This window comes from Anopheles marshallii, chromosome 2 (genome assembly GCF_943734725.1).
Source record: "Anopheles marshallii chromosome 2, idAnoMarsDA_429_01, whole genome shotgun sequence".
Classification (NCBI taxonomy): domain Eukaryota; kingdom Metazoa; phylum Arthropoda; class Insecta; order Diptera; family Culicidae; genus Anopheles; species Anopheles marshallii.
In genome coordinates, this window is record NC_071326.1 from 77411861 (window position 1) to 77437940 (window position 26080).

The window sequence follows — 26080 nt, forward strand, 5'->3', positions numbered from 1 at the left end:
AAAAGCGTCTTTATCTCGCTCCCTTTCGACACTGCCTGGTTCGTGTGATCCGGAGTTGTAAAAAAATATCTGGCCAGTGTGTAAAAAGTGCCCTGCACACACACACACACACACATACAATGCGACCAGCTTTATTGGATGGATGGCGCGCCGATGATAGTTTCGTAGTACTACGAACCGATTTCGACGTGCCAACCCCGGGGTTTTGTGTCGTGTATGCGTTATGTAGTGACCTGTCTCCCTCTCTCTCTTACTCCTTCGCACGCGCGAGCACGCCCACCATTTCATTCACTCTCGTGCACCCAAGCCCGAACCAGGGCCTTGTTTGCTACTGCTGCGTGTGTGAGCATAGTGTGGCCCCGTCGCTTTTTTCGGGGTGGATGACCAAAAAGTAGGTCACGAAACCAACACGGCCACCCTCCGGACCGTCACACGCCACCCCGTTAATGGTTCTCGTACTCGCGCGCGCGAGAAAACTCACCACACACCAACTGTGTGCCTCCCTGGCGCACGTCACGTACCTTTTCCCTGCGAAATGCTCCGAAACCTGACGTTCATCTGGTTCGGTCGGTTCGGCGTTCACTCGATTGCAACACACGTTGGGGCGCCCGTGACGGAGAGCGAGAGAGCTTTGGGCGTCAGCGTGAGCGAGTAAGCGTGAGGCCGAAGTGAATTGTGGCTGAAAATGTGAAGCGAGAGAGAGAGAGAGAGTTGAAAACGATGCTAGTGGAGCAGGTGGGTGTGTGGCGAATGGGGGGCCATCGGCAATGACAGGTCGTTGAACTAGGGGGGTTGCGTGTACACGGGCGCGCGTGTGTGTGTGTGTGTGTGTTGGGGTCGTCCCTTTTCGGTTGAAGCTGAGGAGCAAAAATAACGGCGTACCGTACGAGAGCGAGAAATGAAATAAAGAGAGAGAGAGAAAGAGCTATAGAGAGTGTATCTCGCTCGTTCGCACGCACGGTAACGATATTACCGAATCGGGCGGGGACCCCTTTGGTGTTCATTTCGCACCGAAAACCCGACTGACGATCGGACGGAGCGTTTGATATTCATTCGCAAACTGGACGCGCCTGCGAAAGCATCGTTTTTCGTAACTCCGTCGTCGTCGTCCCGTGGTGGGTTTGTGTATTAGCGGGCAGCTGGCTTACAGCAAAAAGAAAAGAAAAAAAGATAGGAACGGCGGGCAAGCTTTTGCAGAGCGGTTTTAGTACACGGAAAGCCAAAACCCCCTACAAATTCCGCCATCATCGGTCACTAGTGTCAGGGGCCCGATTGTGTTGTTTTTGTTCCGAGGAAAACCACCTCCCGGCGGGACGTTGTGCAGGGTAAAGTTGTGTTGTGATAAAGAAACAATCGTTCAAGGGTTTCCCGTTGGTGTTCCCGGCACAAGGTGCAGCTTGGCCGTTTCGTAAGCTTAGTTCGTTTCCAGCCAAGTGAAGTGCTGCAGCTCACTCATCACCCCCCCCTAAAAAGGGCGCCTTCTTTTCGTCGAGTTGGGAGACGAAAGGGATCGGTCGGAAGGGTGATATTTTAAGTGTTTGTCCCTTCTGGTACCGAAGTTGTGCTGTGTGGTGATAGTGGGCAGAGTAAGGCGATTGCAAAGAAAAAAGAACAATTTCCCAAGCTTTTCCACCGCGGTGCACCGGGAAATAAGTTCCAAGGAAGCGAAACCTCCCCCTCCCCTTTCAAAATCAAATGCCCGGCAAGCGCACCCGGTCGCATTTTTAAGTGCATTTAATCAATGTTGTGCGTATGTGTGTGCGTGTGTTGCATCGGTGCAAAAGTTTCCTCCCTGCCAGCACTCGCCAGTAACGTCACGAAGATGGAAAATTCACTCTAAACCTCACAAAACACCGGGCGTCTCCATCGTGCTCGACGGCTAACACAACGGAATAACCACCGTGCTCGTCTCGTGCTTGTGGGTGCGTGCGTGAGTGCGTGTGTGAGTGTGTACGGCAAGCTGCAGGGTTACGCATCTTATTCCCGATCCAGGTGCGCTGGATTAAGATAAAACCCCGCGAGCCCCCGTGTGCGGTGTGCATGTTTGTGCGTGAATTGAGCGTTCCGAAAGGGTGGGAAAAGCCAACCAAGTGGAGGGTGGAAAGTAAGGGAAAATCAAGTGCAAACCGTATAAGAAGGGAAAATGGGATGCAGCGCTGTACAGCAGCAAACAGCAGGCGCCACTACCCAAGGACAGTGTACGACGCAAACGCAACATCAAACGATGGCACCGTCCGCGGCCAGCACGATCGTTATCGTGCGGCAGGTTCCTACCCCGCCATCGCAAGAATCTGCCCCACCGCTGCCACCGCCGCCACCACCATCATCGCTACCTCAGCCCAAGAGTCTGAAAACGAGTCACAGTGCGCTGGTCAAAATTCTCGAATCCGCACCACTCAACGCTGTGAAAACAACCACCCCCGGCGGTACACCGCCGGCGGTCACCGCCCCCCAACCGGTGGTGGCCATCACGCCGAAGATTGATTTTTGTCCCTGGAAAAAGACAACGATCGCCAAAGAGTGGTTGACGGCGCAGGGCGGTGTGAAGCAGCGGGAGGAGGTGGTAGTGCCACCGTCCGTTGTGGTGTTGGCACCCCGGTTAGAGGGTGACGAACAGCATCAACAACAGCAGCAGCAGCAGCAGGACGAACAGCAGCGTGTAGTCATTTGTGCCATCGAAAAGAAGGAGCAGCCGGACCCGATCGCCATGGACGAGGACGAAGCGATCGAGGCTGGATGCGAGGAGGACGAGGAGGAGGAGGAGGAGGAGGAGGCCGTGGGGTTGGAGGGGCGGTTGGCAAGCAAAAAGGCGCGCAGTTCGAGCAGCTCGAGCAGCCTGTGCAGTAGCAGCGGTAACAGTTCCTGCCGCAGCCGGGAATCGTCCCTTTCGTCGGCGGCCTCACCAGAACCGAACAGCAGCGGCGACGAGAGCAGCAGCAGCAGCAGCGGCCTATCGTCCGGCGAGCGGTCGTCGTCCTCCGCGTCCTCCCGCTGCACCTGCTCGTCCGACCATCTCATCAACGATCTCTGCCAGCAGTTTGAGGAGAACCTCTGCGAAGATCACGTACGTTTAGCGCGAGTGGAGCCGGAAGTGGCACGATTATAAACCAAAGCGATCACATTTTCCTTACAATGACCAATGCCTAATTCAAAATACTTAGCCCAACGCGAAGCCTCACAACTAATTAATATTTTCCCCCTCTGTTTTTCGTCATTCCGCAGGGTTTCTTCCGACGGTCGATACAGCAGAAGATCCAGTACCGACCGTGCACGAAAAATCAGCAGTGCAGCATACTGCGAATAAATCGCAACCGCTGCCAGTACTGCCGATTGAAGAAGTGCATCGCCGTCGGCATGAGTCGTGACGGTAAGTCGACCTTATGGCAATCCTTTCTTTGTTTCCAAGCTTAGCTCAATATTGGTACTGGTTGAATAGGGGGTCCCCTTTTTCGAACATAAAGCGATGGAAGTTGAGGAAAATGGTCTACAACTGATCTACACAATAGACGTGAAGATATCTTCAATTGGATGTTTAAAAGCCAGTAAGTTGGAAATGTCATTGCATCAAGTCAATTTCCGGCTAGATAACGTCTTGAACAAACCACGAGCTCATTTTGCACTACTCCCGCTCAAGACTCCTCCATCCAAACGGCTTACAAGCAGACCCTAGTGTTCATCAGTTCCCTCCAAAAAAACAATCCCCCCAAATAACTCTAACAGAAGTAAAAAAAAAGCGCCATCAAAATCTCCTCTCCACACGCGAAGGTCGAATGCGAGACTTGCTGGGGCCCATTAAAAAGGTGCCATCCATCCACCAGCGCGAGACGGAGCGAACCCCGAAACAAAAAATAATTGGAGAAGATCGAAAATGGTGTGTGTTGCACATGGCTGTCAGGGACGCGCGCGCTCCGCCACCGCGCGCCGCCTCGTTTTGGCATCGTGGTCCGAAATTTTCGGGTGTGAAGGACACCCCAGCCGGTCGGTCAGTGCTCTACTTTTTTGAGGGTCTTTCGCGCCCTCCTTTCGTGCCTCCTACCCTTACTCTTCCCGTTCGCTCTGCGGATGGATGTGAGTGGTTTTTTGTCCAGAAATTCGCTCACTCCCCCCACCCGGCGGTGTCATGCGGACATGCTGAGATAATTTACTGCCGTGCGGTTCGTTATCTATGTCCCGCTTGGGTCGCGGCTGTGTCCGCCGCGGGTGCGTTAATCTTCGGCAAATCGTTTAAAAGGGAAGCTTATTGACGGTGGCGTTCGGACAATTGGTCCAGTTGTGGGGAGGGAGTGGCTCAACTTTGTTGAAGGTGATGACTTCAATTGTTTTTTTGTGTCCAAAATCCATTGGAGAAGCGGAATGGGGGTCACCTTCTCAATGATGATCTCGATATCTTTATGCCTTTTTTGAAGGTCAGAATGTTTGATCTGGAACTGATAGTTGTGAAGATTGCATCTGCTCGTCAGGTTCTTCCTTTTAGGCGAACGAACTGAAAGTACCCAGAATAAGCGAAGGTACACATCATTCGAGTAATAGCAGCCCTAGAACGATGCTGGACGTAGCCAGGCGACACCAAAAAAAAAACGCTCAGGGCCACGCTGCTGCTGTTGCTGCAACTGTGTGGACCACAGCGAAACGCAACGCGAACAGCGAGCGTCGAGCGTAAAAAAGACAAAAGTGCCTTAAATGGGAGGGAAAGAGTGATGCAAAAAGCAGCACAAAAAAAATACCTTTGCACACCCTCCGTCTCCACACACCCCCCCTCCCCCCTCACCTACCTTCCCAACCGCCTGTTTCGCATCGCATGCGCGCAACAGTCGCCCTGCGACGCAAGCGAGAAGACGAACGCCATAACGTCATACACCGAAAGCGAAAACGCGCGCCCGCGTTGCGTGTGTGGGGTGTTGCTGCATCTCGGTTGCTCTTTACCCGGCCCCCAGGTGCGCCTGCTCACTCGCCCGTGTGTGTGGCGAGGCCCGAGCGAGGCCATCGCCAGCGAGTTCAACGACCGTCTAACTGGGCCATAATCATTTTGAACTTTATTTAGGTCAGAAAAATAAACTCGCAAACCTACCCCCCCCCCCCCCCCTCCCCTCCTACATACGGACTAGCTAACCGGGGTGAGCATGAGCGAAAGAGAGAGAGAGAGAGAGAGAGAGAGGAGCTGATCGGTGTCGTCGAGCGAGTGTCGTTTAGTCGCCGTTTAGCTTCATCGCTCGTGGTGAGCAAACAAGGGATGAGGGTGTTTGAAAGAGAGAAAAGCGCGAGGGGGTTGTCGGGTGTAAGGGGTGCGGGAGAGGGGATGAGACGACGGCCTAGTTTGTGTCCCCCCCTCCGCTTACCCGGGTTCCCGCCCTTTGCGCTCCTCTCGCTTCACACTCACCGTTCCTTTTGCCATGTGCGTTCATTCGGCCATGTTTTACTTGACAGAGCGAGTAAGCGACGAACCCCCCCCGTTAGGGTCTCGCTCGCACCATTTCAAGGTAATGCTGTACGGTTCATCCATCGTGTCGCTACCCCTTCAGAGGAGCATAGATTTCATGCTCTCCCATTTCGATCACTCCTTCATGAGACACCCTTCCATTTTGTTTGTGGCTTTGGTGGGATGCCTTGTTTGGCTCACTAAGAGAAACCCTTACTACTATGAGCTCTCTTGCTCTCTCTCTCGTGCGCGCTTAATATTATGTCTTCTCGCTCTATGAACGACCTCCGCTCCAAATCGGAGTGCATTCACCCCGGACCGAGTTGCCTCGACCGATGTGTGTCCCGCACGCAACACCCCTTCTTTCCATCCCCTATTTTGCCTATTAGCCGCTGCACGGAATTTTACTGGGTCGAGGAGATCGAGCCTGATGTGCGTGAAGGTTTTTTATTTTTTGGGGGGGCTGTGGAGATTGGGATGGAGTTTCACTTTCTCTCCAACCGGCACCGGGCGAACCAGCGTGGGGAGGAGGCTCATTATCACCTTCCGTACCGAGGGGTTGTTTTTTTTTTACTTTACATTATTTTGGTAGTAAGGCATTTTCTTTTTTCTGCTGTTGCTCGTTTTGATTAATCTGAGCAGAAGATTGATGATGGGTTTAATGTGTGTTGTACGCAGTGGTTATCATTACTACCGAGCCGTATATTACTCTGCACCATTTACCTTGTTATCTCCATGCTTTTACGAGACATGCATCTCTTCTCCGTCTCTCAATCACCGTGGCGAAATCGCTTCCGTTTGCCTTTCCGTGCGCCGTCGGTCGCCGCGCACGGAATGAATTATGTGTTTCGTAATCGCGGTTCAAACTCGATTGTGGCAGGCATCCGCTTTGCTGTCCCAGCGCAAGGGAATTTTAATCAACTACAGTCTCACATTGCGCACAGTAGGTGATAAGTGACGCATCGTGCAGACAGCACCAGCATCGGGACACTGTCCACGGCTCGTTCCCGCTCTGTGCCAAATTCATCTCACGCACACCGCCAAACCGCAGCCCCCCCCTGCCGGTGGCCTCTGTTGCAAACCGTACCGGAGTTTAGTGAAGGAAAACTTTCGTTTTCTATTTTTACTCCATTGGGGTTGCCATGCATCGTGTGCTCCACGACCGGGCACACAAGCAGGGGGCCGGTTGCATGTGTGTGAGTTCCCATCGAGTGATCGTAACGGGCGATCGGATTAGTCCCGGAACGCACACGAACACAGTGAAGTTCCAATTAGAAGATGGAAATTTTTGTTTACTTTTTAAATTAAATCGAATTATTTATCAAAATTTTAATCAAAAAATGTATACAAAAAATTTAGTATTATTAAATTTTATTCGCCTAACTCACCGCATCCGGTTCATTTTCGCAATTCATTCCCGCACACACACACACATGAAATCGCAAAGTTCATGTTGCACGTTCATCCGCAGAAAAAGAAGGGTGGAATTGGTTCATGCGAGTTTCAAGGCTTTTGCATCCCCTGCCGATAACTGTTGTGTTGTGCCTCCCCACTTTCCCCCTTGCTCCTCCCGTGCAGCGCGCAACGCCATTGTCTCGCATTCGCATCGCTGTTGTGCGAGCCGCGGCCCGACCGGCCAACGATCACGATCGCCCTTTCCCGCTCGCACCAAACGCTAATCGACGGGTTCGTCATCGCCGTCGTTCGTCGTCAGGCTCTCCACCCCAGGGGGGTTCGTTGACTTTTATTTCGGTCATGCAGGTCGTTCACTTGTTTTACAATTCATGCGAACCAGCAGCAGCAGTCGCGCACAAAGCAAATGACACAGCAGGCGCGACAGCAACAGTCGCGCAGACGGCGAACCTCTCACTGCTTCTCCGGAGTTTATCCCTCTCTCTCTCTCTCTTTTTCTCTCTCCTTGATTTCCTCCTTCCGTCTACGAACGCGGGAGTGGATTTGCAGCTCTTGACGCCACCATTGGTTAGAGGGTGACGGTTGTTTCCTTTCTGCCGTCCCCTTCCCAACCCCTTGTTGCTCTGGTTGGACTGAAAATTAGGTTGCATGGTCGTTGTCCTCGGGTTTCATAGGTCTCGTCGCCTTCCATCCCGTGATGTTCTCCCGGCTTTTTTTTTTTGTTGAGCGGACGACAATCTGGAGCACCACCCGATCCGCTCCGCTTCTGGTGGGGTTCGTGGATGGGTCTGCCAGAGGAGGCAAATTAAAGGGAGAAGATGGGGGTAGGTTTTCGAGGGTGGTAATGCTTGAGCAATCGTCATCGTTGTCGCGTGTACGCTGAGCCGCATAAGCTAATGAACGGTTCGGACCGATGGCGAAAAAAGCGCCCGGACGATCGCGATCGTGCGGGGGTGTGAGCGGGATGGCACGAGCGCATGAGTCAATGCAAAGTACGCAGCCCTGTGCATATATATAGTGGTGGAGGCGCTCGGTTGTTTTTTTTTTGCAGATTGGAAGCAGCGAGGAACAAAAAAACGAAGGAAATCATGACCCATTTCGCTGAAATGAGACAGTCGCTTGTGGTGCTTGTGGTGCTTTTTTTCTGCAAATAAGCAAATAGTGGCAATTTAAACGAACTGTTTTTACCGTTTTTTGCATGATTCACCAGTATATGATGTTCTATTATTATCACTGAATTGCATTGCTTTGCTCCAAAGGATGTACTTTCCGCTTAAAATGTATCATAAACCGGAACAGATTGTCTTAAAGTTTTGCAAACTCAAAATTTGTGTAAAATTTTAAACAGCTTCAAAGCCCATCAATCACAAAAAAACACTTGAAACAAACGTACATTTATGTGTGAAATGTGTCTCACCCGCCCCCCAAAAAACACCTCACCCCATACGCACGGGAAACATAGACACGATTTCACTTTCCCTTTTTTTCGGTCTCTGGCCGACATCGTCACATCGCGGCGCACTGCCTGGCACGGAGGGAAAGCCCATCCGTGCGTGCAAAATGTGTGACCGACGGCGTCTTCCTTGCGAAGCAGGAAGTGAAACTTTTTCCAACGACCGCAAAGCGCATATGCTGCTGCTGCTGCTGAATAATACTTTCACTTACTCCGGGGTGGTTCACGTTTATGATCGATAAGTTGTTGCCCGTGTGCTCACTAAACCGTTTATCGCACGGTCATAAATATATGTTTTAACGTTTTATTTATTGTTTTTTACTTAATTTTACATTTTATTTGCTGTTTAGTAATGCAAAAGATCTAGAAAGGGAAGTTTTTATTATTAATTTCCTCAATCTTTAATGATTAAAAATGGTTTGTTTTGGATGTTAGGAGTGCACTTTGTAGAGATTTTCTGTCTGCAGAAAGTGAAAACTTGTGAAATTATTCCCTATACAAATACACTTGGTACACTTTTTTATCACACAACCTACAAACTTTTTTTTTATTTTCAATGTGTAAACACATGTCACCCCCCCCCCACTAAAGTCATGCCAAAATGTTGTTGTGTTAACATCAATTTTCACACTTTTATTTGTGAAACGAAACGGAAAGTTGTGCTCTTCTCCGTAACGTAACGCAGGTTCGATTCATCGCCACTCTGCCACTGTTCCTAATGCTAAAAAGAGGCGGTACGGAGACTTAACCGCGTCACAGAAGTAGGTCATTTTATGATTTGTAACCCGATGTGCGGCAACTACACGTCGGTCAATGAACTTGCCCGCGTACGATCACGCGCTCTCACGCTAGAAGACATCGCTTCTTCACGTTCCCGTATCGATGTATTTGGCTGTTTAGGTGGTGTTGCTGTACTTAACGGCCAAATGGGGTGGGGAGAATTTTCAAGCGAAAGCAAATTTTTGTCAAAGCCTACATTTAGGGGTTAGAAAAAATCCCCCGTGGGAAGCAGGATGCAAAGCAATATTTATATATTCAAAATAAATGGTTTCAAGGAGCTAAACGACTCACCATGGTATGGAAGGAATAAAACATCCATGTGTGTCATTAAGGCTATTAATATGGCAAAATTTCATTAAGCCTACACGGAGGTGGGCGTTCTGATCGATAAATGGCATATTTTATGCGTCCGTAAACACTGAACTCGGATGCTCATTAGGCAATCGCTCAATTAACTCTCACACACCACGCGTCGGGGAGTGGAATTTTTATTACGAATTTCCTCCCCGGAAAATCTCGGTCACATTTGAAGGGGTCGATAGCATCGAGACCATCGACACAAGTCACTGACCGTTGGGGGGGGGGGGGGACTCGTATCCGGAATGTCTTCCCGGCATCGCGCAAAACGGTAGCAGTCGAAGAAAATGGTACGAATGTCGTTGAACTCTGGCAGCAGAACGACACCCACTCACGAACACACCGAACCGACCGAGCGTGTCGTTGAACTGTAACGGGTTTCTCTTTGGTCGTGCTGGTTCTCGGCAGGCCAGCGTGCAACATAGAACACTTAATATTTATGTTTGCAACATGAGACAACACGACAAACCGAGATGAGTTTAGTTTTTTTTTTGTTTAACAATAATTTTCTATTTATTTGCTTCGTTTGTTTATTAAAAGTGCAAATTTCTCCAAAAACAATTTAAACGTACGCGTATGTTGGGCAATACACCGTTTAAAGCACGCGATTGAAGCGCCCTCTATGCGTAAGCTTTCGGTACTACCGCGGCAAGCTTTTCCGTGAGTGATCGATTGAGTTTCACTCAATGAGTGCTTCTGCTCTCGCTCTCTCTCTCTCGCACAAGTCACGTTCACTCATTGCGTGAAGAGCGCAGCACATAGCGAGAACGAGATGCAAATGAGAAAGAATGAGAGCAAGAACAGGTACGGAATAGAATATAAGCGACAGAGATAGCGAAGCGAGGGTGAATCAAGGTTATCACGAGTCAAGGACACGGGCCAGGCGGCTCCATTCCAGAGCGTATCCAACTGTGGCTGCGTTCTGGATGGATTGGGGATGAGCAATAAGGGAAGATACAAAGGAAAAAAAACGTACTACAAGGTTGAGCATTGCTCCATTCGCTGATGTTTTCCAGATCTTCTGATGCAATTGTTGCAATTGTTTGAATTAGACGTGAATCTTCTGATAGGAAAACAATTTAGGCTGACTATTTTTCGGCTCCATTAGTTGAAAAATGTCGGTAAGAGATGAAAAAAACGCAAACCAACTCCTTTGCTTACATTGTAATTACATTGTATTAGTTTCGCAACTCAAGCTCTTTGCGGGTTTTCCTTCCATTTTCTTTTGCAAAAGGCGCTTATCGCTCTTGGTGGATAAAATTAGCACCAAGAGCCACCTCGGTCTTGAATCGTCTCCACCCTGTCCACCAATACGGACCCTGTTTGCAAGGTCGACCTTCACCATTTTTGCTCCACCTCAAGGACAAACTCTGCCGGCCGTGCAAGCTCTCCTCAAAACAAAACCGACGGAATGGAGAAAATGGAAAGGAAAATCCCTAAAAACCGCCACCATTAAAAACGCAACACCTTGCCACTTCTGGTGGTGGAAAAATAGTTTTTCATCGTTTCGCTTTGTTTCCTTATTTTCCACCACATTCAAGGTCGGTCACTAATAGACAAAAAAAATGAAGAAAAGTGGATGGAAAACTCGGGGTTTTTTTTATTTTTTTCCACATCACATTTTCCATTTCCACCGGGCCAACACAGGGAGCGAAAGGAAATCTAAAACGCCATAGACGTATGCCGCCACACCACCATTGACCTTGCGCTCCGATGGGAGGAATGGGTTTGTGGGGGTAGGGGGTGGTGGATGGGGGGGGGGGGGGGTGCCTTTTTCCACGAAGTATAGGCGCGCAATTTTCCAATCTAATTTACGTGGCACACAACAGCACACGGGGCAGGTTTGCTAACTGCCATTTGCGGTTGCAAAGGGAAGAAAGGCGAGAGAAAATCCCCATGCGGTGGGAAATGGGTTCCCCTCTAGAACACGTATAGTTTTTCCCGTGTTAGTTTGGCTCATTGGCGTTCCTGGTTTTTTTTTTTTGGGTTGCTGAGTGTGGGGTAGATTGGGGGGTTGATGGTTGAGGGCTAGATACAGAGGAGGGTCATGGACGTGTGTGTAAAAATAAATTCCTCCCCCCCATACCCTTCCCACTTACCTCACACACACACACAGAGCAAGAAGATTTTAATATCTTTCTCCTTCCTGCTGCACTTTAAACATATACAAGCATCTCTTTCCCGCTCTGCCATTCGATGCCGTTGACGTGTGCGATAAAGTGCTGCTTCTGCGCGCACCGTATCATACCACCCACCCTTCCCTCGGTGTTCTTCTTCCCATCCAAACCCCCCTCCCCTCCCCCATCCTTCCCCGTAGTACATGTTTTGGGGCGTTTCGACATTCAATTCGGATAAGTTCAAGGCCAAACACCACGACAGCGCACGACACAAAATTGTGTTGACGCGCGAGCGTCGCTGAGTTCCTTCTATCTCATCCTCCCAGGGAAACAAACATGGGGTATTTTCCCATGCTGGAACTACAAACAGTTACAGAAACAAATGAAATCAATCACGTTTTTTGAAGAAAAAGTTAAACAAAATGCAATTTTTCATTCAATCCTAACCGTTTTGCTGTTTGAGTGCCAATATCATGATATCAGATAAATATGAGTGACTCGATCGGGATGAGTGACCCCATCATGCCAAAGCAAGCCACGTGGAGAGATGGTTGAGGTCAGTAGCAGCAGGCAGCAGTAGCCAGTTGCCCCGAACGGAAGCCCGCACGCGGCCGTACCGGTCATGCCGGTGGCCTCCACAAACGCTCATTGTCCATCATCATTAGCTCGGCACGAAAAAAAAAAAAAATCCTTCAAAACGTCGTGTGTGCGTGTGTGGGTGACATTGATAAAACTCGCTCGCCGCCACACCGCAACACGCACAGCAATGCGCCGCTTCCCGGTTGAACGCGCCGCGCGCGCGTTCGGTGTGCGGCACTCACCGCCCCGGTGTGAGTGCCGCACGGTTTTATTTCGGTGGAGGCGCCCCCAAACCAAACGCTAGCTGGTGGCCGGCCCGCCAGTGAGCGATGAGACGTTGAACCGGGCTGCTGCGAAAAAGGAGAGCAAAAGCGCCTCGTACCTTAGAGCGCGCGCGCGTTTGTGTGTGCCGTTGGCCGTGCGGGTTTTTTTTCTGTGTGTGTGTGTTGTTGCTCGTTGTTCCGTGCACCTTAGTGCTGCTGTTGCGGAACTGGGCATACACGCACGAGACGGTTTCACGAGTCAACCGTAGCGCGTTGTTTTGCTTTTGCTGCCTGCATTGTGCGGTTTTGGTGGATCCAAACAGGGAAAAAAGTGTTGTGTTTTCGGGTTTAAAACGTCAAGGGAGAATAAAAAGAAAGGAAAACCATTCCCAAAAGCCGGAGCGAATGTGCAAATATTGTGCGTCGATGTGTTGTGCAAAAAGGAAGGTTTTGGAGGAAGCAACCAGAAGGTGAATTGTCTTTTCATAGTTGCAAATAATCCTGCGGTACAGGTGGGAAACAGTTGGAGAAGCAGATTGCTTAAAATCGCCGTCGAAAACATAAAAGTGTTTGCTGGAAAATGTATTGGCAATGTGCAACAAAGTGACACAGTGGGTGCGAGAAACGCCGTAAAGTGCGCATATCGGCACTTTGCAGCCAACGGAAGCGCGTTGCGGTTTTGGCTGTGGCGCTTTGGATGGTGATGATTTGGCCTTTTGAATGGGTGGCAAGGCGAAGGTCATCATATCCTCCCCGTAAACGCCGCACAGTTCAGTCGGTGTTTTTTAACCCCCTACCAGGTGTATGAGTGTGTGTGTGTTTGTGAGTGGTAGTTCCGTGTGTGTGTGTGTGTGTAGGTCGGCCAAGGACCGACATTCCACAGAGAATGAGAAAGAGCACAACCATCGTACATAAAATGCTCCGCTGCAGATACATGATGACGATGGCAGGATATGCAGGGTTGCTCAATTTAGTTGTGACTGGCTGGTCATGTTCGAGTGCCTTGTTAGCGGCAGGAAGAAGAATTTGTGATCGTGATCGATTAACGTCTGACAGCTTTCAGGGCACGAGTTTATAACCTCCGAGTGGAAAGATTGATTACTTGAATTGCTTGTTTGTTAAGTGATAAGATTTCAAATATTATTACAATCGGAAGCCTTTTTTTGCGGAATGGATTTCATAAACTAAACTTTCTAAGTGGATAGCAGAAAAACCATGGAGCTGTGCGCTCAACCCCGAAACGTCTAAATTAATGGGTTTAAAAAGACATTTGAAATAAAACTTAATATCGATTCCGTATGTTAGAATGATAAGAAGAATGAATGATGGGAAAATTGTCACAAAACAAACAGTTAATTCGAATCAACCTTTCAACACGCGGGCTATAAACTCACGGCTTGCAAGCTGTCAAAATCTATGAGCTTTTGAAATGAAATGTGTGCAGCCTGCCCAAAACTGAGTTGGAAAACCCTGCAAAGAGTGGGTTGTAAATGTCCTTTTTACACCGCTGGGTGGGTGGGTGGCTGGCCGGTACCATTAGTGCTCTTCCTTTTTCGGTTTCTCCATCACAGTGTCGCTCGGTTTGCTCTGGCACGCTTAAAAGTATGCGTGTTTTGCTGTACACAGCCGCACACACGGACGCGTGACAATAAACCGATAAAACACGAAACACGACCGAGCGAGAGAAACCCACCGTGAAGCGACCAGCGAGTACAAGTTCGAGGTCATTCGACCATTCGGACGGTGACGCGGACGCGGGTGCTCCGTGTGCTTCACACACAAGCAAACCAAAAACAACAAAAAACACACACAAGACAGACGACATATAGATGGGTGTCCCGGCTGCGCATACGGTGGTCGGCATTTGTAGCGCCGAGGGTTGCGCGTTTTGACCGTGACCGTGTACGCGAAATTTTGGGTTGGATTCGGTTCGGTGTGTGGCACGGCCTGGGGTGCGGTGGGTTTTTGCTATCTCAATGCCATCCCCCGCTTTGCCGCGTGGTGCCGGGGCATTGATTGATTGCGTACCAGGTTATCACAGTGTGGAAGAAAGCCGCCCGACTGCAAGCGTTTAGTTCGGTGGTTGCGCCCTTTGGCGAAAGTGTTGTACATTTGCAGCAAATGGCAGTGCAAGTTCTATCGTGTATTCCAAAAATTTCCCTCTCCTCAATAGGATTAATTACTTCGTGCAGCAGTTCGGCAAGAGTGAAGCTTTACCAAACCGAAGTGCAAACGATATGAAAGTGATGTAAAAAAAAAAGTTCAAACAAAAAAAAAACCCACCCGAAAATCAAAATGAAAGCCGACAAAACGTGAAAGAAAGTGAAAGAGAAACAAAAGGAAATATAGAGAGGAAAGGAAATAGAAGTTGGCAAAACAGTGGTGTGCCGCAACGGAGCGGAAAAAAAGGAAAAACGGCCAACGGGGTTGCGAGCAGTGAATTCTGTAGTGAAAGTGCAAAGTACCAAACGGTACCAAAGTATTAAAAGTGCAACAACAGGAAAAACCAAAAAAACAAAACAAAACCATCGCTTGATCACCGCTATATTAGTTAGCCCAAAATGGCCGAAGAGTTACCAATACTGAAGGGCATCCTGAAGGGAGTTGTCTCCTATCACAATGCACGTAGGTGTCGCGTTACGCGTTCGGTTTTTGCTCTTACTCATTTGTTTTTTTTTTTGCAAAACCCGTTGCGCATTATCCTGACCATTTTTTTTGTGTCCTTTTGTTGCTATTTAATTTCATTTTAAATTATATTACATTGATTGAGGCGAACACTGGCGCGAGAGCGAGAGCGAGAGAGTGAGTGTTGAGACTATCAAATACGGTTGGTTTTTGTCTTTCTTTACGGTTTGTGCTCTCTTGAACCGGGGAAACTCGGGGAGATGTCAGAATTAATGTGATCTTTGACCTTGATTCCACTTCGAACTCCGGGTCTCCGGGGTTGGTTTTGACGTTTGTTTGGAACCATTTATGGAGTGTTCGCTTTCACAAGCTGTCTAAATACATATACACGCTATTCTCTCTTTCTCTCTCTCTGTCTCCCTTTTTTCACTATCTAACCTTAATAAATAAGGGTAAATAAGGGATGAGATGTGTAGCGCGCGATGGAGCAGTTGCGTGTGTGACCTTTCAAAATGGCTTACACTCAACCCCGGGCTTGCCCGTGACATTGTCACCGGGAATAACCTTACCAACCCGGGTGGGTGAGGGTGAGGGCAGTGGTTGGTGTGTGGACGCGTATATTTCCCTTTTTTGTGTTTGATTTTAGCGAAAGCGCGCACACCGGCGCACCACCGCGGTGAGAGAAAGTATCGCGCCCGAGTATCGTCGGCGCGAGTGAACGAGTGCACACGATCTTTAGTTGGCTTTCTAAAGAGCTTTCTCTTTACTCTTACCATTTCCCCACATAGCCCCCCTCCCCCTTTTTGCCCTTCTGTCAGGGCGTGAAAGGGGGCGAGCATGGCTGGTGGGTGGGAAGCCACCCAAGCTTGTGCGGGGCCAAAGACACTCACACGACGGCGACTGGGGCCAGGTTGTCACTCATTTAGGGTCAAGGGCACGAGCGCACAAAATGGTGGTGGGGGGGGACCACAGTGAATCGGGCGTATAACGCATTGTAAATTGACCGGAAAGAGAGAACGAGAGAAAGAGACTGTTCTCATTGTTCCGAACCGCTAGAAAGTGGATGTTCTATGGTAAGCTGGACAAGTAGCAAAAAAAAATCGGGCGGAAATATGCAAACGAAAAGGTCACTGGAGGTTAACAGAGCAAATAGCACACAGAAGAGTAACCGGGGGAAGAGAGAGAAAGAGAGAGGTGGCGACAAAAAATCAGAAAAGAATAGATTCATGCTCCACGAAAGCACCAGAATCTTTCCCATTCCAGGGTCATTGTATTTGAATTGGTGAATAATAGAAAAAAAAAATGCTAACAAACAATATCAAACACAGCGACACAGTTCGGTTTGAACCGCTGAAATGATACTGTGTGTGTGTGTGTGTGTGCGTCTGATCTCAATACGCGCGTTGCGGCTGTTCAACTTTCACCTTCACTTTCGAGCGATTGTTTGCTTTTGTTCTCCTGTTTTGTCGCCCACACTCATCATCACCTACACGCTGTGTTCAATTGTTCTGCTCTTGTACAACGGAAAACGGAAAGGTGTTCGGTTGACAGTTAAATGGGGCGTAATGTGTGCCTTTTTCTGTTGTTTTGTTTCGTCCATTGTATTTCGTGCTTCGTTTCGACGTGATCAGGCGATTGTTTTAATCGGATCTGGTGTTTTACATGCTCGTTGGGGTTCAATATAGTAGTTATATATCTGAAACTTTATCTTACTAATTTAAAAAAGCGACTTCTATATTTTTTTTATTTTTTTCACAATAAAAAGTTTTTAAATGGTATCAATAAATAAGCAACCCAAGAAACCGATAGCACTTTTCACTTTTCACACTGTGGCCCGTCGTCCGCAATGGGTCCACGTTTTATTTTATTTTATTTTTTTTTATTCACACCGATATCTTTATCTCTTTAACCTTTTCTCCCTCAGCCTCCCCAAATGATACGGTGTCAAGAAAGTAACACACTTTTCCTTTTTTATTTTCCCTCCCGTTCTGTTGTGTACACTGGGCCGTTTTTTTTTTTTCATCTTCGTCCATCCATTTACAACAGGCCGTGCACACTCTCCTTTGCTTGTGCATTCTCTCAACTCGATCGCGGCCCCAAAAGAAACCGCCTCTTCATTGGAGGGACAGAGAGCATGTTTTGCTCTGCGTTCGCTTTTGCTGCTTTCTTCGCAACCCGTACGTTGCGATGGTACTGTTGCTGCAGCGGCGCGTGTGCCGGTTTGCTTTTTCCCGATCCACTCGGAACCCCATAAAGGAGATAATGGTGCTACGATGTTGTTTGCTGCATTGTTTTAACGAAAACAACACCACACCACACCAACTTACCATCCCCCCCCCCCGTGTGTTGGTTCATTTCACTTTTCTTTTCCACTCGGTTCGTTCGGTCGGTCGGGTGAGGAGTTCCGCCAGATGGAAAAGGGGAGGGGGGAGGGAGGGTGCAGAATTGGCCACGATTTTCACCTACTTTTTCTTCGACGGGTGCCTTTCTCTACCCCGACATCAGCTGTGCGCGCGCGTGTTTCGGCAGCTGAGGGGTTTTTTTTCCACTGGAAACAAGCGACTTTGAAGACTGTTTTCTCCTACTAACGAGAGTCCATCATGCCTGGTAGCAGCAACAGCGCGATCAACTGTCTGGCATTTGGTGCATTTCTTTCATTAAATGACGAAGAAAAAACAGAAAGTGAAACAGCTTCAGTCACAGACAGTTGCCTATGCAAATTGGGATCAGGCACAGGAGGAGGAAGAGAAAATTTCAACAAAAAAAATGTAAAAGAAGAGTAAACCAACTTTATAGTGAGTTATTACCAATTATTTAATACAAAACAGTAGCGATATAAAAAAAAACTAGTAAGTAGACAAATTAAAACAAATTAAAAGTAAAAACAAAACTAAAACCACACAAAACAGAAAAACATACACTAACGGAACCTTACAAATGTCACACTGTTAATGAGCTTCACGTGAGGTTTCGTTTCCCTTCTTTCGCCCAATACATCTCCGAAGAAGGGCAAACAAAGGTGTTATTTTTAATAACGAGCCTTCCCCCCTCCCCTTTCTGCATGTGTGCGTGTGTGAATTGGAGAAAGGATGAACGGGGTCATTCAACTGCATAAGGGTGGTACACCTTCCACTCGCTGTGTGCTCGTTTTTCTCGACCCCTACGAACACACTCGATCGTGTGCGTTGTTGTGGTAGAAATGTAGCACAAGCACCGCCATTCGTAAAACCGGAAAAAAAGTTCATATGATCCCATAGCCACACACCCGCGGATCAGGCGGACGACTCCCGGGACCCCGAAAGGGGTGGAAAAAGTGAGAGTATGAGGGTTTAAAGTAGGTTAGCGTTTCGGAAAGTGAGAGTGTGATCACCAATCCGAGTCTGGCTGAGGAGGCCGGAGGTCCCAGCTTGCGCCCTCAATATTCGCCCCAACTAGCTCAAGCCTCGCGCCACGGAAGTTTTAGACCGCTTTGAGACAGTAGTGGTCCATTGACGTGAAATAAATGCGATTTTACGGGGGGGGGGGGGTTTGCGTCTGCAGACCTTTTCACGCTGTGTTTCAATATTATTTGAGGTCACAACGGTGTGTGTATCTGTTCGAGAAATCGAGGTGACACACACTTGCTTCCCTAGCGGGGAGAACGGGGCACACCGATGACTGATGCGGAAGCTACACAGCGCACTTGGAACCGGCACTGACCCGTCTGTGATCGATCGCGGATCGTATTTCGTAGCAGTGCGGGGCGAGAGAGAGAGCGAGAACTCGAATCGTATGTTTTCCATGGTCATCGATCGATTGTTGGTGGTGGTGGCGATAGATCGATTATAACTATCGGTAAATATTAACCTTCAACCAGAGACAAATAGGCAATGGTGTAGAGGAGGCCTCTACACCACTGTTGCCTTCATGGCACACATCATGGACTGTGTTGTGAAGGACGTCTTCCGCCATTTTTGTTGTTGCCTGTCTGCATTTTCTGCACTCTCAATGTCCACGAGACTACTGATGAGAGACAAAAACCTCCCCCCATCACACACACACACACCATAGGAAGAGGTCAGGGACGTTCAGTGCATTTTCTGTTTGCTCGGCGGGGCCAACTATGGTCCGGATGTCTCGCGGAGCGGAAGTAGAATGCCCTCGGCACGTATGGAAAACGGAACACGTGTGCAGCAAGGGTAATCGGAATAGGAAACGATGCTAGGAGTTTGGTCCGTTCTGCACGAGCGACCCACGGCACGGTCAATAACCATGAGGAACCGGAACACAACAGTACCAATTGTTTCTAATATAAGAGCTTGGACGACAAACTGCCAATGCTGCCATGGAAATCGACAATAATCTAATTTCTTCTTCTTCTTCTTCTTTCTCCCCTCCCCCCGCCCAACAGCCGTCAGGTTTGGACGTGTGCCGAAGCGGGAAAAGGCCCGCATACTGGCCGCGATGCAGCAGAGCACACAGAACCGGGGCAACCAGCGGGCCCTTGCCAGCGAGCTGGACGATCAGCCCCGTCTGCTGGCGAGCGTACTGCAGGCCCACATCGAAACGTGCGAGTTTACGCGCGAAAAGGTCGCCGCCATGCGTCAGCGGGCCCGCGACTGCCCGAGCTACTCGATGCCAACTTTGGTAAGTTTTTTTTTGGCCGTACGGCGTTTTACGGGAATAAAGTTCTTCGCACTGCATGTTCCGCGCCCCGAAAAAAAAAGGCGAACAGAACGGAAGGGAACCTTTCTCAAGGTCAACGGCATTGGAATTTGCCGGTGTGTGTGTGCGGAACTCACGCGAAGCAGCACTCAGAGCACTCCTCATCATCATCTCACCACCAGAACACAAATCGCACAAATTGTCATTTGATACCCTCTCTCTCTCTCACACACACACTCATCGTCTCTCATTCTCTCCCTCGCTCACTTTATCGGAGTGGGGTTTCGCAAACGATAACAGAAAATCCCCAAACCCCCCCCCGGCGGTGTGTGTGTGTGTGTGGGAAGCAGAGACGGCGGGATGGAATGTTTGAAGAGCGGCTGAGGGAGGAGGGGAGTAACAAGGGGGGTGGGGAGGAGAGGGGGAAGAAACAGACTGCGCGATAACCTTGAAATTGTGTTTCGCTAATTTAATCGCTCGCTCGTGTGCCATGTTTGTTTGCGTGTGTGTGTGTGTCTTTCACACAAGCGGGGTGGTTTACGTACCTCCCGAGAACGATCGACTTCCTGTTGTGTGCTGTTTATATATTCTCTTACCACACTACACCCCCCACCCCCACCCCCCCCACCACCCTCGTCCACATCTTTCTCTTTTTCCCCTGTCGGTGGGTAAGGGGACGAAATCTTGTTGCTTCAATCGCAAAACTAACCACCCCCTACTTCCGCTCCCTCCGCAACACCGCCCGACCCTGTTTCAGGTTCATGCCAGATCGAAACGTTTTTCCGAGAAATGCCATTGCCCAGGGGCAATTCGGAGCGACTGGAACGGGCACACGGGTGTGTTGCTGCTGCTCTACCCCCCGTTATGACCGATAAGAGAAGCCCCCCCCCCCCCACCCCTTCGCCTTCCGCACGTGTCGGGTGGGGTGGTGGTGAGGTGGGTTTTTGCGTGACGCACACACCGGTATGCGGGGTTGGAAGGTTACCGAACGGGAATGGTTTAGCAACGGTGATGTGCGGTACGAAAATGCGGAAATAGAATTAATTTGAGTGCTGCCAACACACAACACACACAAATGTGGCGAAACGCGTGTAGCTCGCTAGTGGAACACACCGCAACGCAGCCAGTTCAATGTCGTCAGCAGCCATGCGTCTCCATCTTGTCCATCCACCCGTTTGCAGGCGCAGGCACAAACGTTACCATGTGGACACAATTAAACCCCACTGTGTATGTGTGTGTGTGTGTGTGCAAGAGGAAGAAGAGGAAGAAGGGAATCGCTACCAGTGTCGCGCAAATAGTCCGCCACACGCACACACACACACACACACCCGGTAACGGTTCTGTTGTTGTCCTTGAAAATTGAAGTTCACGGCAGGGAGAGAGAGACGGGGAGTGAGAGAGAGAGAGAAACATGGGGTAGAGGAAACATTCAGGCACCGTTAACAACAATTCATGCCGTGACCGTGACGCACACGAGGAAACACAATCGTATCGAGTCGTAAAGAATACGTGAGAAAGACAGGGAGGGTGGGGAAAGGGGGGGGGGGAGGGGGGAATAAGAAAAAAAAAACTACCGTACAAAACAAACACGCCAACGGCTGCGTGCCATCTTTTGTGGCACCCAGACGTGACAACGTGACCGGTAACGACCGATAAAAGGTTAGCAACATGAGTGAACGGCAGAGGACGGGGCTGCGAGTCGCCGCCTGCTGAGATTAATTAATCGCACCGCACCGTGCTGCGGAATGTGCTAAGGGGTGTTGCAAAGTACAAGGCACGTAAAGAACACTGCAACAACGCTGAAACAACCAATTCAAACAAATCGTGTTAAGTCATCGTAGCAGCAGCAGAAAGTCAATAACCTGCCCCGTAGCCGTAATCGGTTTCCCAGCCGCGCGGCGATGGCTGCCGGGTTCGGTGACTGATAATGCTGGTGGCTTTTCATATTTTTGGCGTGGTTTTTTTATTGCCCAAAAACGCGTTTTTTTTTTGTCTCGCTACCTAACCTCAAAGTGGTTAGGTAGCGTGGTTAGGTAGCCGCGTGCGTGTTCACGCATTACAAGAACTAGGCAGCAGCGCCTACTGGAGTGTCCTCCATTTTGTGTTGTCAACGGCTCATCTGTCTGCTATTTCGCTTATCACCCGTACCGTACGTGACAACTGCGTATACATCATTCTCTCTCTCTCTCTCTCTCTCTGTTGCTCATGCGTGTGGCTTCATTCACAGCACAATGTAGCGTTGCGAAACCTTGAACTCACCAGGTTCGTCGACCTTGGAAAGGCGGCAAACCGAACAAATATTGAGCTTCATCTAAGTAGCTTGTTTGCCAAAAAAATAAAAGCAACACCGTTCACACTCACTCTCTCTCTCTCTGTCTTTCTCACTCGTTGAGCTCGGTGGGTTGCTTTGTGGCAAATATTGGAGCGTGCGACTCGCGGTGCGTGGTCGAAAGAGCTCTGGGAACGGTAATGGCGATTTTTTTTTTGGAAGCATCTTCCAAGATTTCGCTGGGCGGATGGACCTTGAAACTTCCCCTGTATGTCTAGCAGCAGGGCGTGTCGTGAGGTCGGGAAGATGATTTGCATAACTGGATTGAAGTGACAGATTGGGGAGACGACTTGGAAGTAGTTAAGATCTGCCAAACACAAAACCGATTTGGATGTGCACTAATCAAATCGTTCCGTTTCGCCCTTCCCCCCTCCTCATTCCAGGCGTGTCCCCTCAACCCGGCCCCGGAGCTCCAGTCGGAGCAGGAGTTTAGTCAGCGGTTTGCCCACGTGATCCGCGGTGTGATTGACTTCGCCGGCATGATACCCGGGTTCCAGCTGCTGACGCAGGACGACAAGTTTACGCTGCTGAAGGCGGGTCTGTTCGATGCGCTGTTCGTGCGGCTCATCTGCATGTTCGACACCACGATCAACTCGATCATCTGCCTGAACGGGCAGGTGATGCGGCGCGACACCATCCAGAACGGTGCGAACGCGCGCTTCCTCGTCGACTCGACGTTCAACTTTGCCGAGCGCATGAACTCGATGCATCTGACCGACGCGGAGATCGGGCTGTTCTGTGCGATCGTGCTGATCACGCCGGATCGGCCCGGGCTGCGGAACGTGGAGCTGATCGAGCGGATGTACACGAAGCTGAAGGCGTGCCTGCAGACGGTCATCACCCAGAACCGGCCGGACAAGCCGGAGTTTATGCAGGAGCTGCTGCGCACGATGCCGGACCTGCGCACGCTCAGCACGCTGCACACGGAGAAGCTGGTGGTGTTCCGGACGGAGCACAAGGAGCTGTTGCGGCAGCAGATGTGGTCGGCGGAGGAGGATCAGGGTGCGGTGCTGGATGCGAAGAGCCCGGCCAGCTGGAGCTGTGACGGGAACCAGGTCGAGGTGGAGATCGCCAAAAGCCCGATGAGTTCCGTGTCCAGCACGGAATCGACGGAAACGTCCTCCTCGTCATCGTCCTCCTCGTCGTCCGAGTACCACCACCTGCACCATCACCACCATCACCACAACGGGGGCATCTCTTCCGCGGCTTCGGCCGCTGCCCCGCTGCTGGCCGCCACCCTGTCCGGGGCCTGCCCGATCATACGGCACCGGGCGAGCTCGGGATCGTCGGCGGAGGACGATCTGATCGGTGGGACCGCGCAACATCTCGCACAGAACGGGCTCACCATCACGCCGGTCATCCGGTCGGTGGGTTCTTCCTCCTCTACCGCGTCGTCCGCCTCGTCTGCCTCGAGCCATCTGCACCATCATCACCATCATCACGTGTCGCGGTACCGCAAGCTCGACTCACCGACCGACTCGGGCATCGAGTCGGGCAACGAAAAGCACGACAATCCGTCACCGCAACAGCAGCTGCAACAGCAGCAGCAGCAGCAGCAACAGCAACAACCGCCGCACCATCCACACCACCACCTGCTGCTCCATCCGAAGCCGGCCAGCAGTAGCGTCAGCAGCGGATCGTCGTCCTGTTCCAGCCCGCGGTCATCGCTCGAAGATCCAACGCTGGAGGACAACAACAGCAGCAGCAGCAGCACCAACAACCAGGGCAAGGCGCACCACCAGCAATCGCTGGCGCGCCATGCGAGCGTCGAGAATATGCCGGTGTTGAAGCGTGTGCTGCAGGCACCACCACTGTACGACACCAACAGCCTGATGGATGAGGCGTACAAGCCGCACAAAAAGTTCCGCGCTATGCGCCACCGCGAGAGTGAGGCGGAAGCGGCATCCTCTTCGACGACATCCGCCACCTCCTCCTCCTCCTCCTCCTCCTCCGCCTCCAGTTCGCCCATCGTGGCGACAGTGCTTGCGTCCTCTTCCTCACCCAGACCTGCCGCAGTACAGCCGCAGCAGCAGTCGTCCGTAGTGACGGCGGCGGCACCATCGCCACCGCAGCACCATCAGTCGCAGCTGCACATGCATTTAACGCGACCTCAGACACAGTCCCACCAAAGCAGCAGCAGTACCGCCGGCTCCGGCTTCCTGCAGTCGTCCTCCGCCAGGTCGAGTCCGCAGCCACCGATCGCCGGACAGCTGCAGCAGCAACATCACCACACCTACTCGTCCCTCTCGAGCACGCACTCCGTGCTGGCCAAGTCACTGATGGAGGAGCCGCGCATGACGCCGGAGCAGATGAAGCGCACGGACATCATCCACAACTACATCATGCGCGAGTCCGCCCAGGAGCAGCAGCAGAACTACATCAAGCAGCAGCAGCAGCAGCAGCAGGGTGGTCTGCTGGTGTGCGGACCGACCGCTAGCGGGGTGTTTCAGCGTGCCTCGCCCCATCTGACCGTGTCCGCCGTATCTCCGGCACCGTCCTCCTCCTCCACCACCTCTTCCTCGTCATCGAGCAGCAGTCCTGCTGCGTCGTCCGCCCCGAATGGGTGTCCGTTCGGTGGTTCGTCCTCCACGTCGGCGACGGCCGGCCGATGGCAGCAGGTCATACACGGGGGCGGTGCCGCGGCGAGCGTCATCACCACGACCGGGCACCGTGCCCAGCAGACACCCTCCCCCGGCAGCCTAACCCCGCCGGACACGTCCTCCTCATCGTCCTCCTCCTCATCCCTCTCGGTCGTTTCGTCACCACCGTCCGCGGCCTCGCCGTCCTCCTCCTCGTCGACGAGCATCCGCTACTTCCAGTCGCCCCACTCCACGATGACCTCACCGGCACCACCGGCGTCCCCATCGTCGGTGGTCGTTGCGCCACCGCTCACACCATCCCCACGCCTGATCGAGCTGAAGGTCGACATTGGCAGCAGCGGGACCGGCAGCGGTAGCACCATCGTCACCTCCCTCGATCCGTGCCAGCAACCGTTGAACCTGTCGAAGAAGTCACCCTCGCCGGCACCGGTCGGCGTGGTGTCCGTCGTCCAACGGCCCCTGGTGCCGACCGCGTCCTCGTCCTCCTCCTCCACGTCACCGTCACCCATCTCACCGGTGGCAGCGGCTGCAACCACGGTCGTAGTGGCCACCAGCAGCAGCAGTAGCCCCAACAGCAGTAGTGCCACCGCGACCAATCCCACCATCCACAAGATCCTACTCGAGGCGTAAGACACCGCAAAAACACACAAAAAAAAACACCGAAGTAACCAACAAGAGGCAGACCAGATGCGATGGAAGGCGAGGGCAAGCAGACGAAACTGACATCTACACATCCTGTACAAATTTTTAATGCGTTAAGACAAAGATAAGAAGCGGCCAGAAGCCTAACAGTGCGCAAAGGAAAGCGCAAACGCCCACACCCCATCACAAAACAAAACATCATACAAGAACCGCGGTCAGCAACAGTCAGCAAAGTGGTGGTTTGTATTATAGTATTTTAGTGTTCTCGACCAAAACGGGTTGGTGAGGGTGTGCGTGTGCGTGTGCGTGTCCACACGGAGCGAAGAATACAATTGTGAAGCCAAAAACAGCACTAAAGCGACAAACTGCTGGCGCACTAGGAGGACAACCAACACTATAAAACAGAGTAAGCGGAGATGAGCCTAGGGATGGGGGGTGGGTTGTGGTGGAGGAGGCACAATGTGTGGCCTCTTAATAGATCTCGATATTTTTCTTCTTCTTCTTTATTAAAGAAAGCTTTCCACCGACCGATCGATACCCGTTCGTAGGAATTCAGACAAGAGAATCAGGCAGGCTGTGTGTGTGTGTGTGTGTGCGTGCGCGAGTCGACAGCAGTAACTCAATGATGTAAACTAAAAGCCGCCCGGAGGCTCTCCATGGCGGGGGAGGGGAAGGCATGGGCACTAACCAGCGCATGTCTTCACCGGGTGACTCCTCCGGTGCGCTTAGGCCGGTGTCAAGATCGGTGCAAAAAGAAATCCTAGTGTGATTACAAGTGTGTGTGTGTGTGTGTGTGTGTGTGGGAAGTGATGAAAGATTGTAGCATTATATAGAAATAGTTTGTAGGTGGGAAAAAAGAGAT

At 50.9% G+C, this 26080-nt stretch overlaps 1 protein-coding gene across 1 annotated transcript in view; it reads left to right on the top strand.

The window, feature by feature from the left end:
- Nucleotides 1–25206, top strand: part of LOC128710260 (ecdysone-induced protein 75B, isoforms C/D) — an 87440-nt gene extending 62234 nt beyond the window's left edge. Inside the window, exons 3-5 of the mRNA XM_053805306.1 lie at nt 3223–3367; nt 19394–19629; nt 22360–25206. Coding sequence (XP_053661281.1) covers nt 3223–3367; nt 19394–19629; nt 22360–25206 — 3228 coding nt within the window. The remainder of the gene's footprint in view (nt 1–3222; nt 3368–19393; nt 19630–22359) is intronic.
- Nucleotides 25207–26080: the final 874 nt, after the last annotated feature.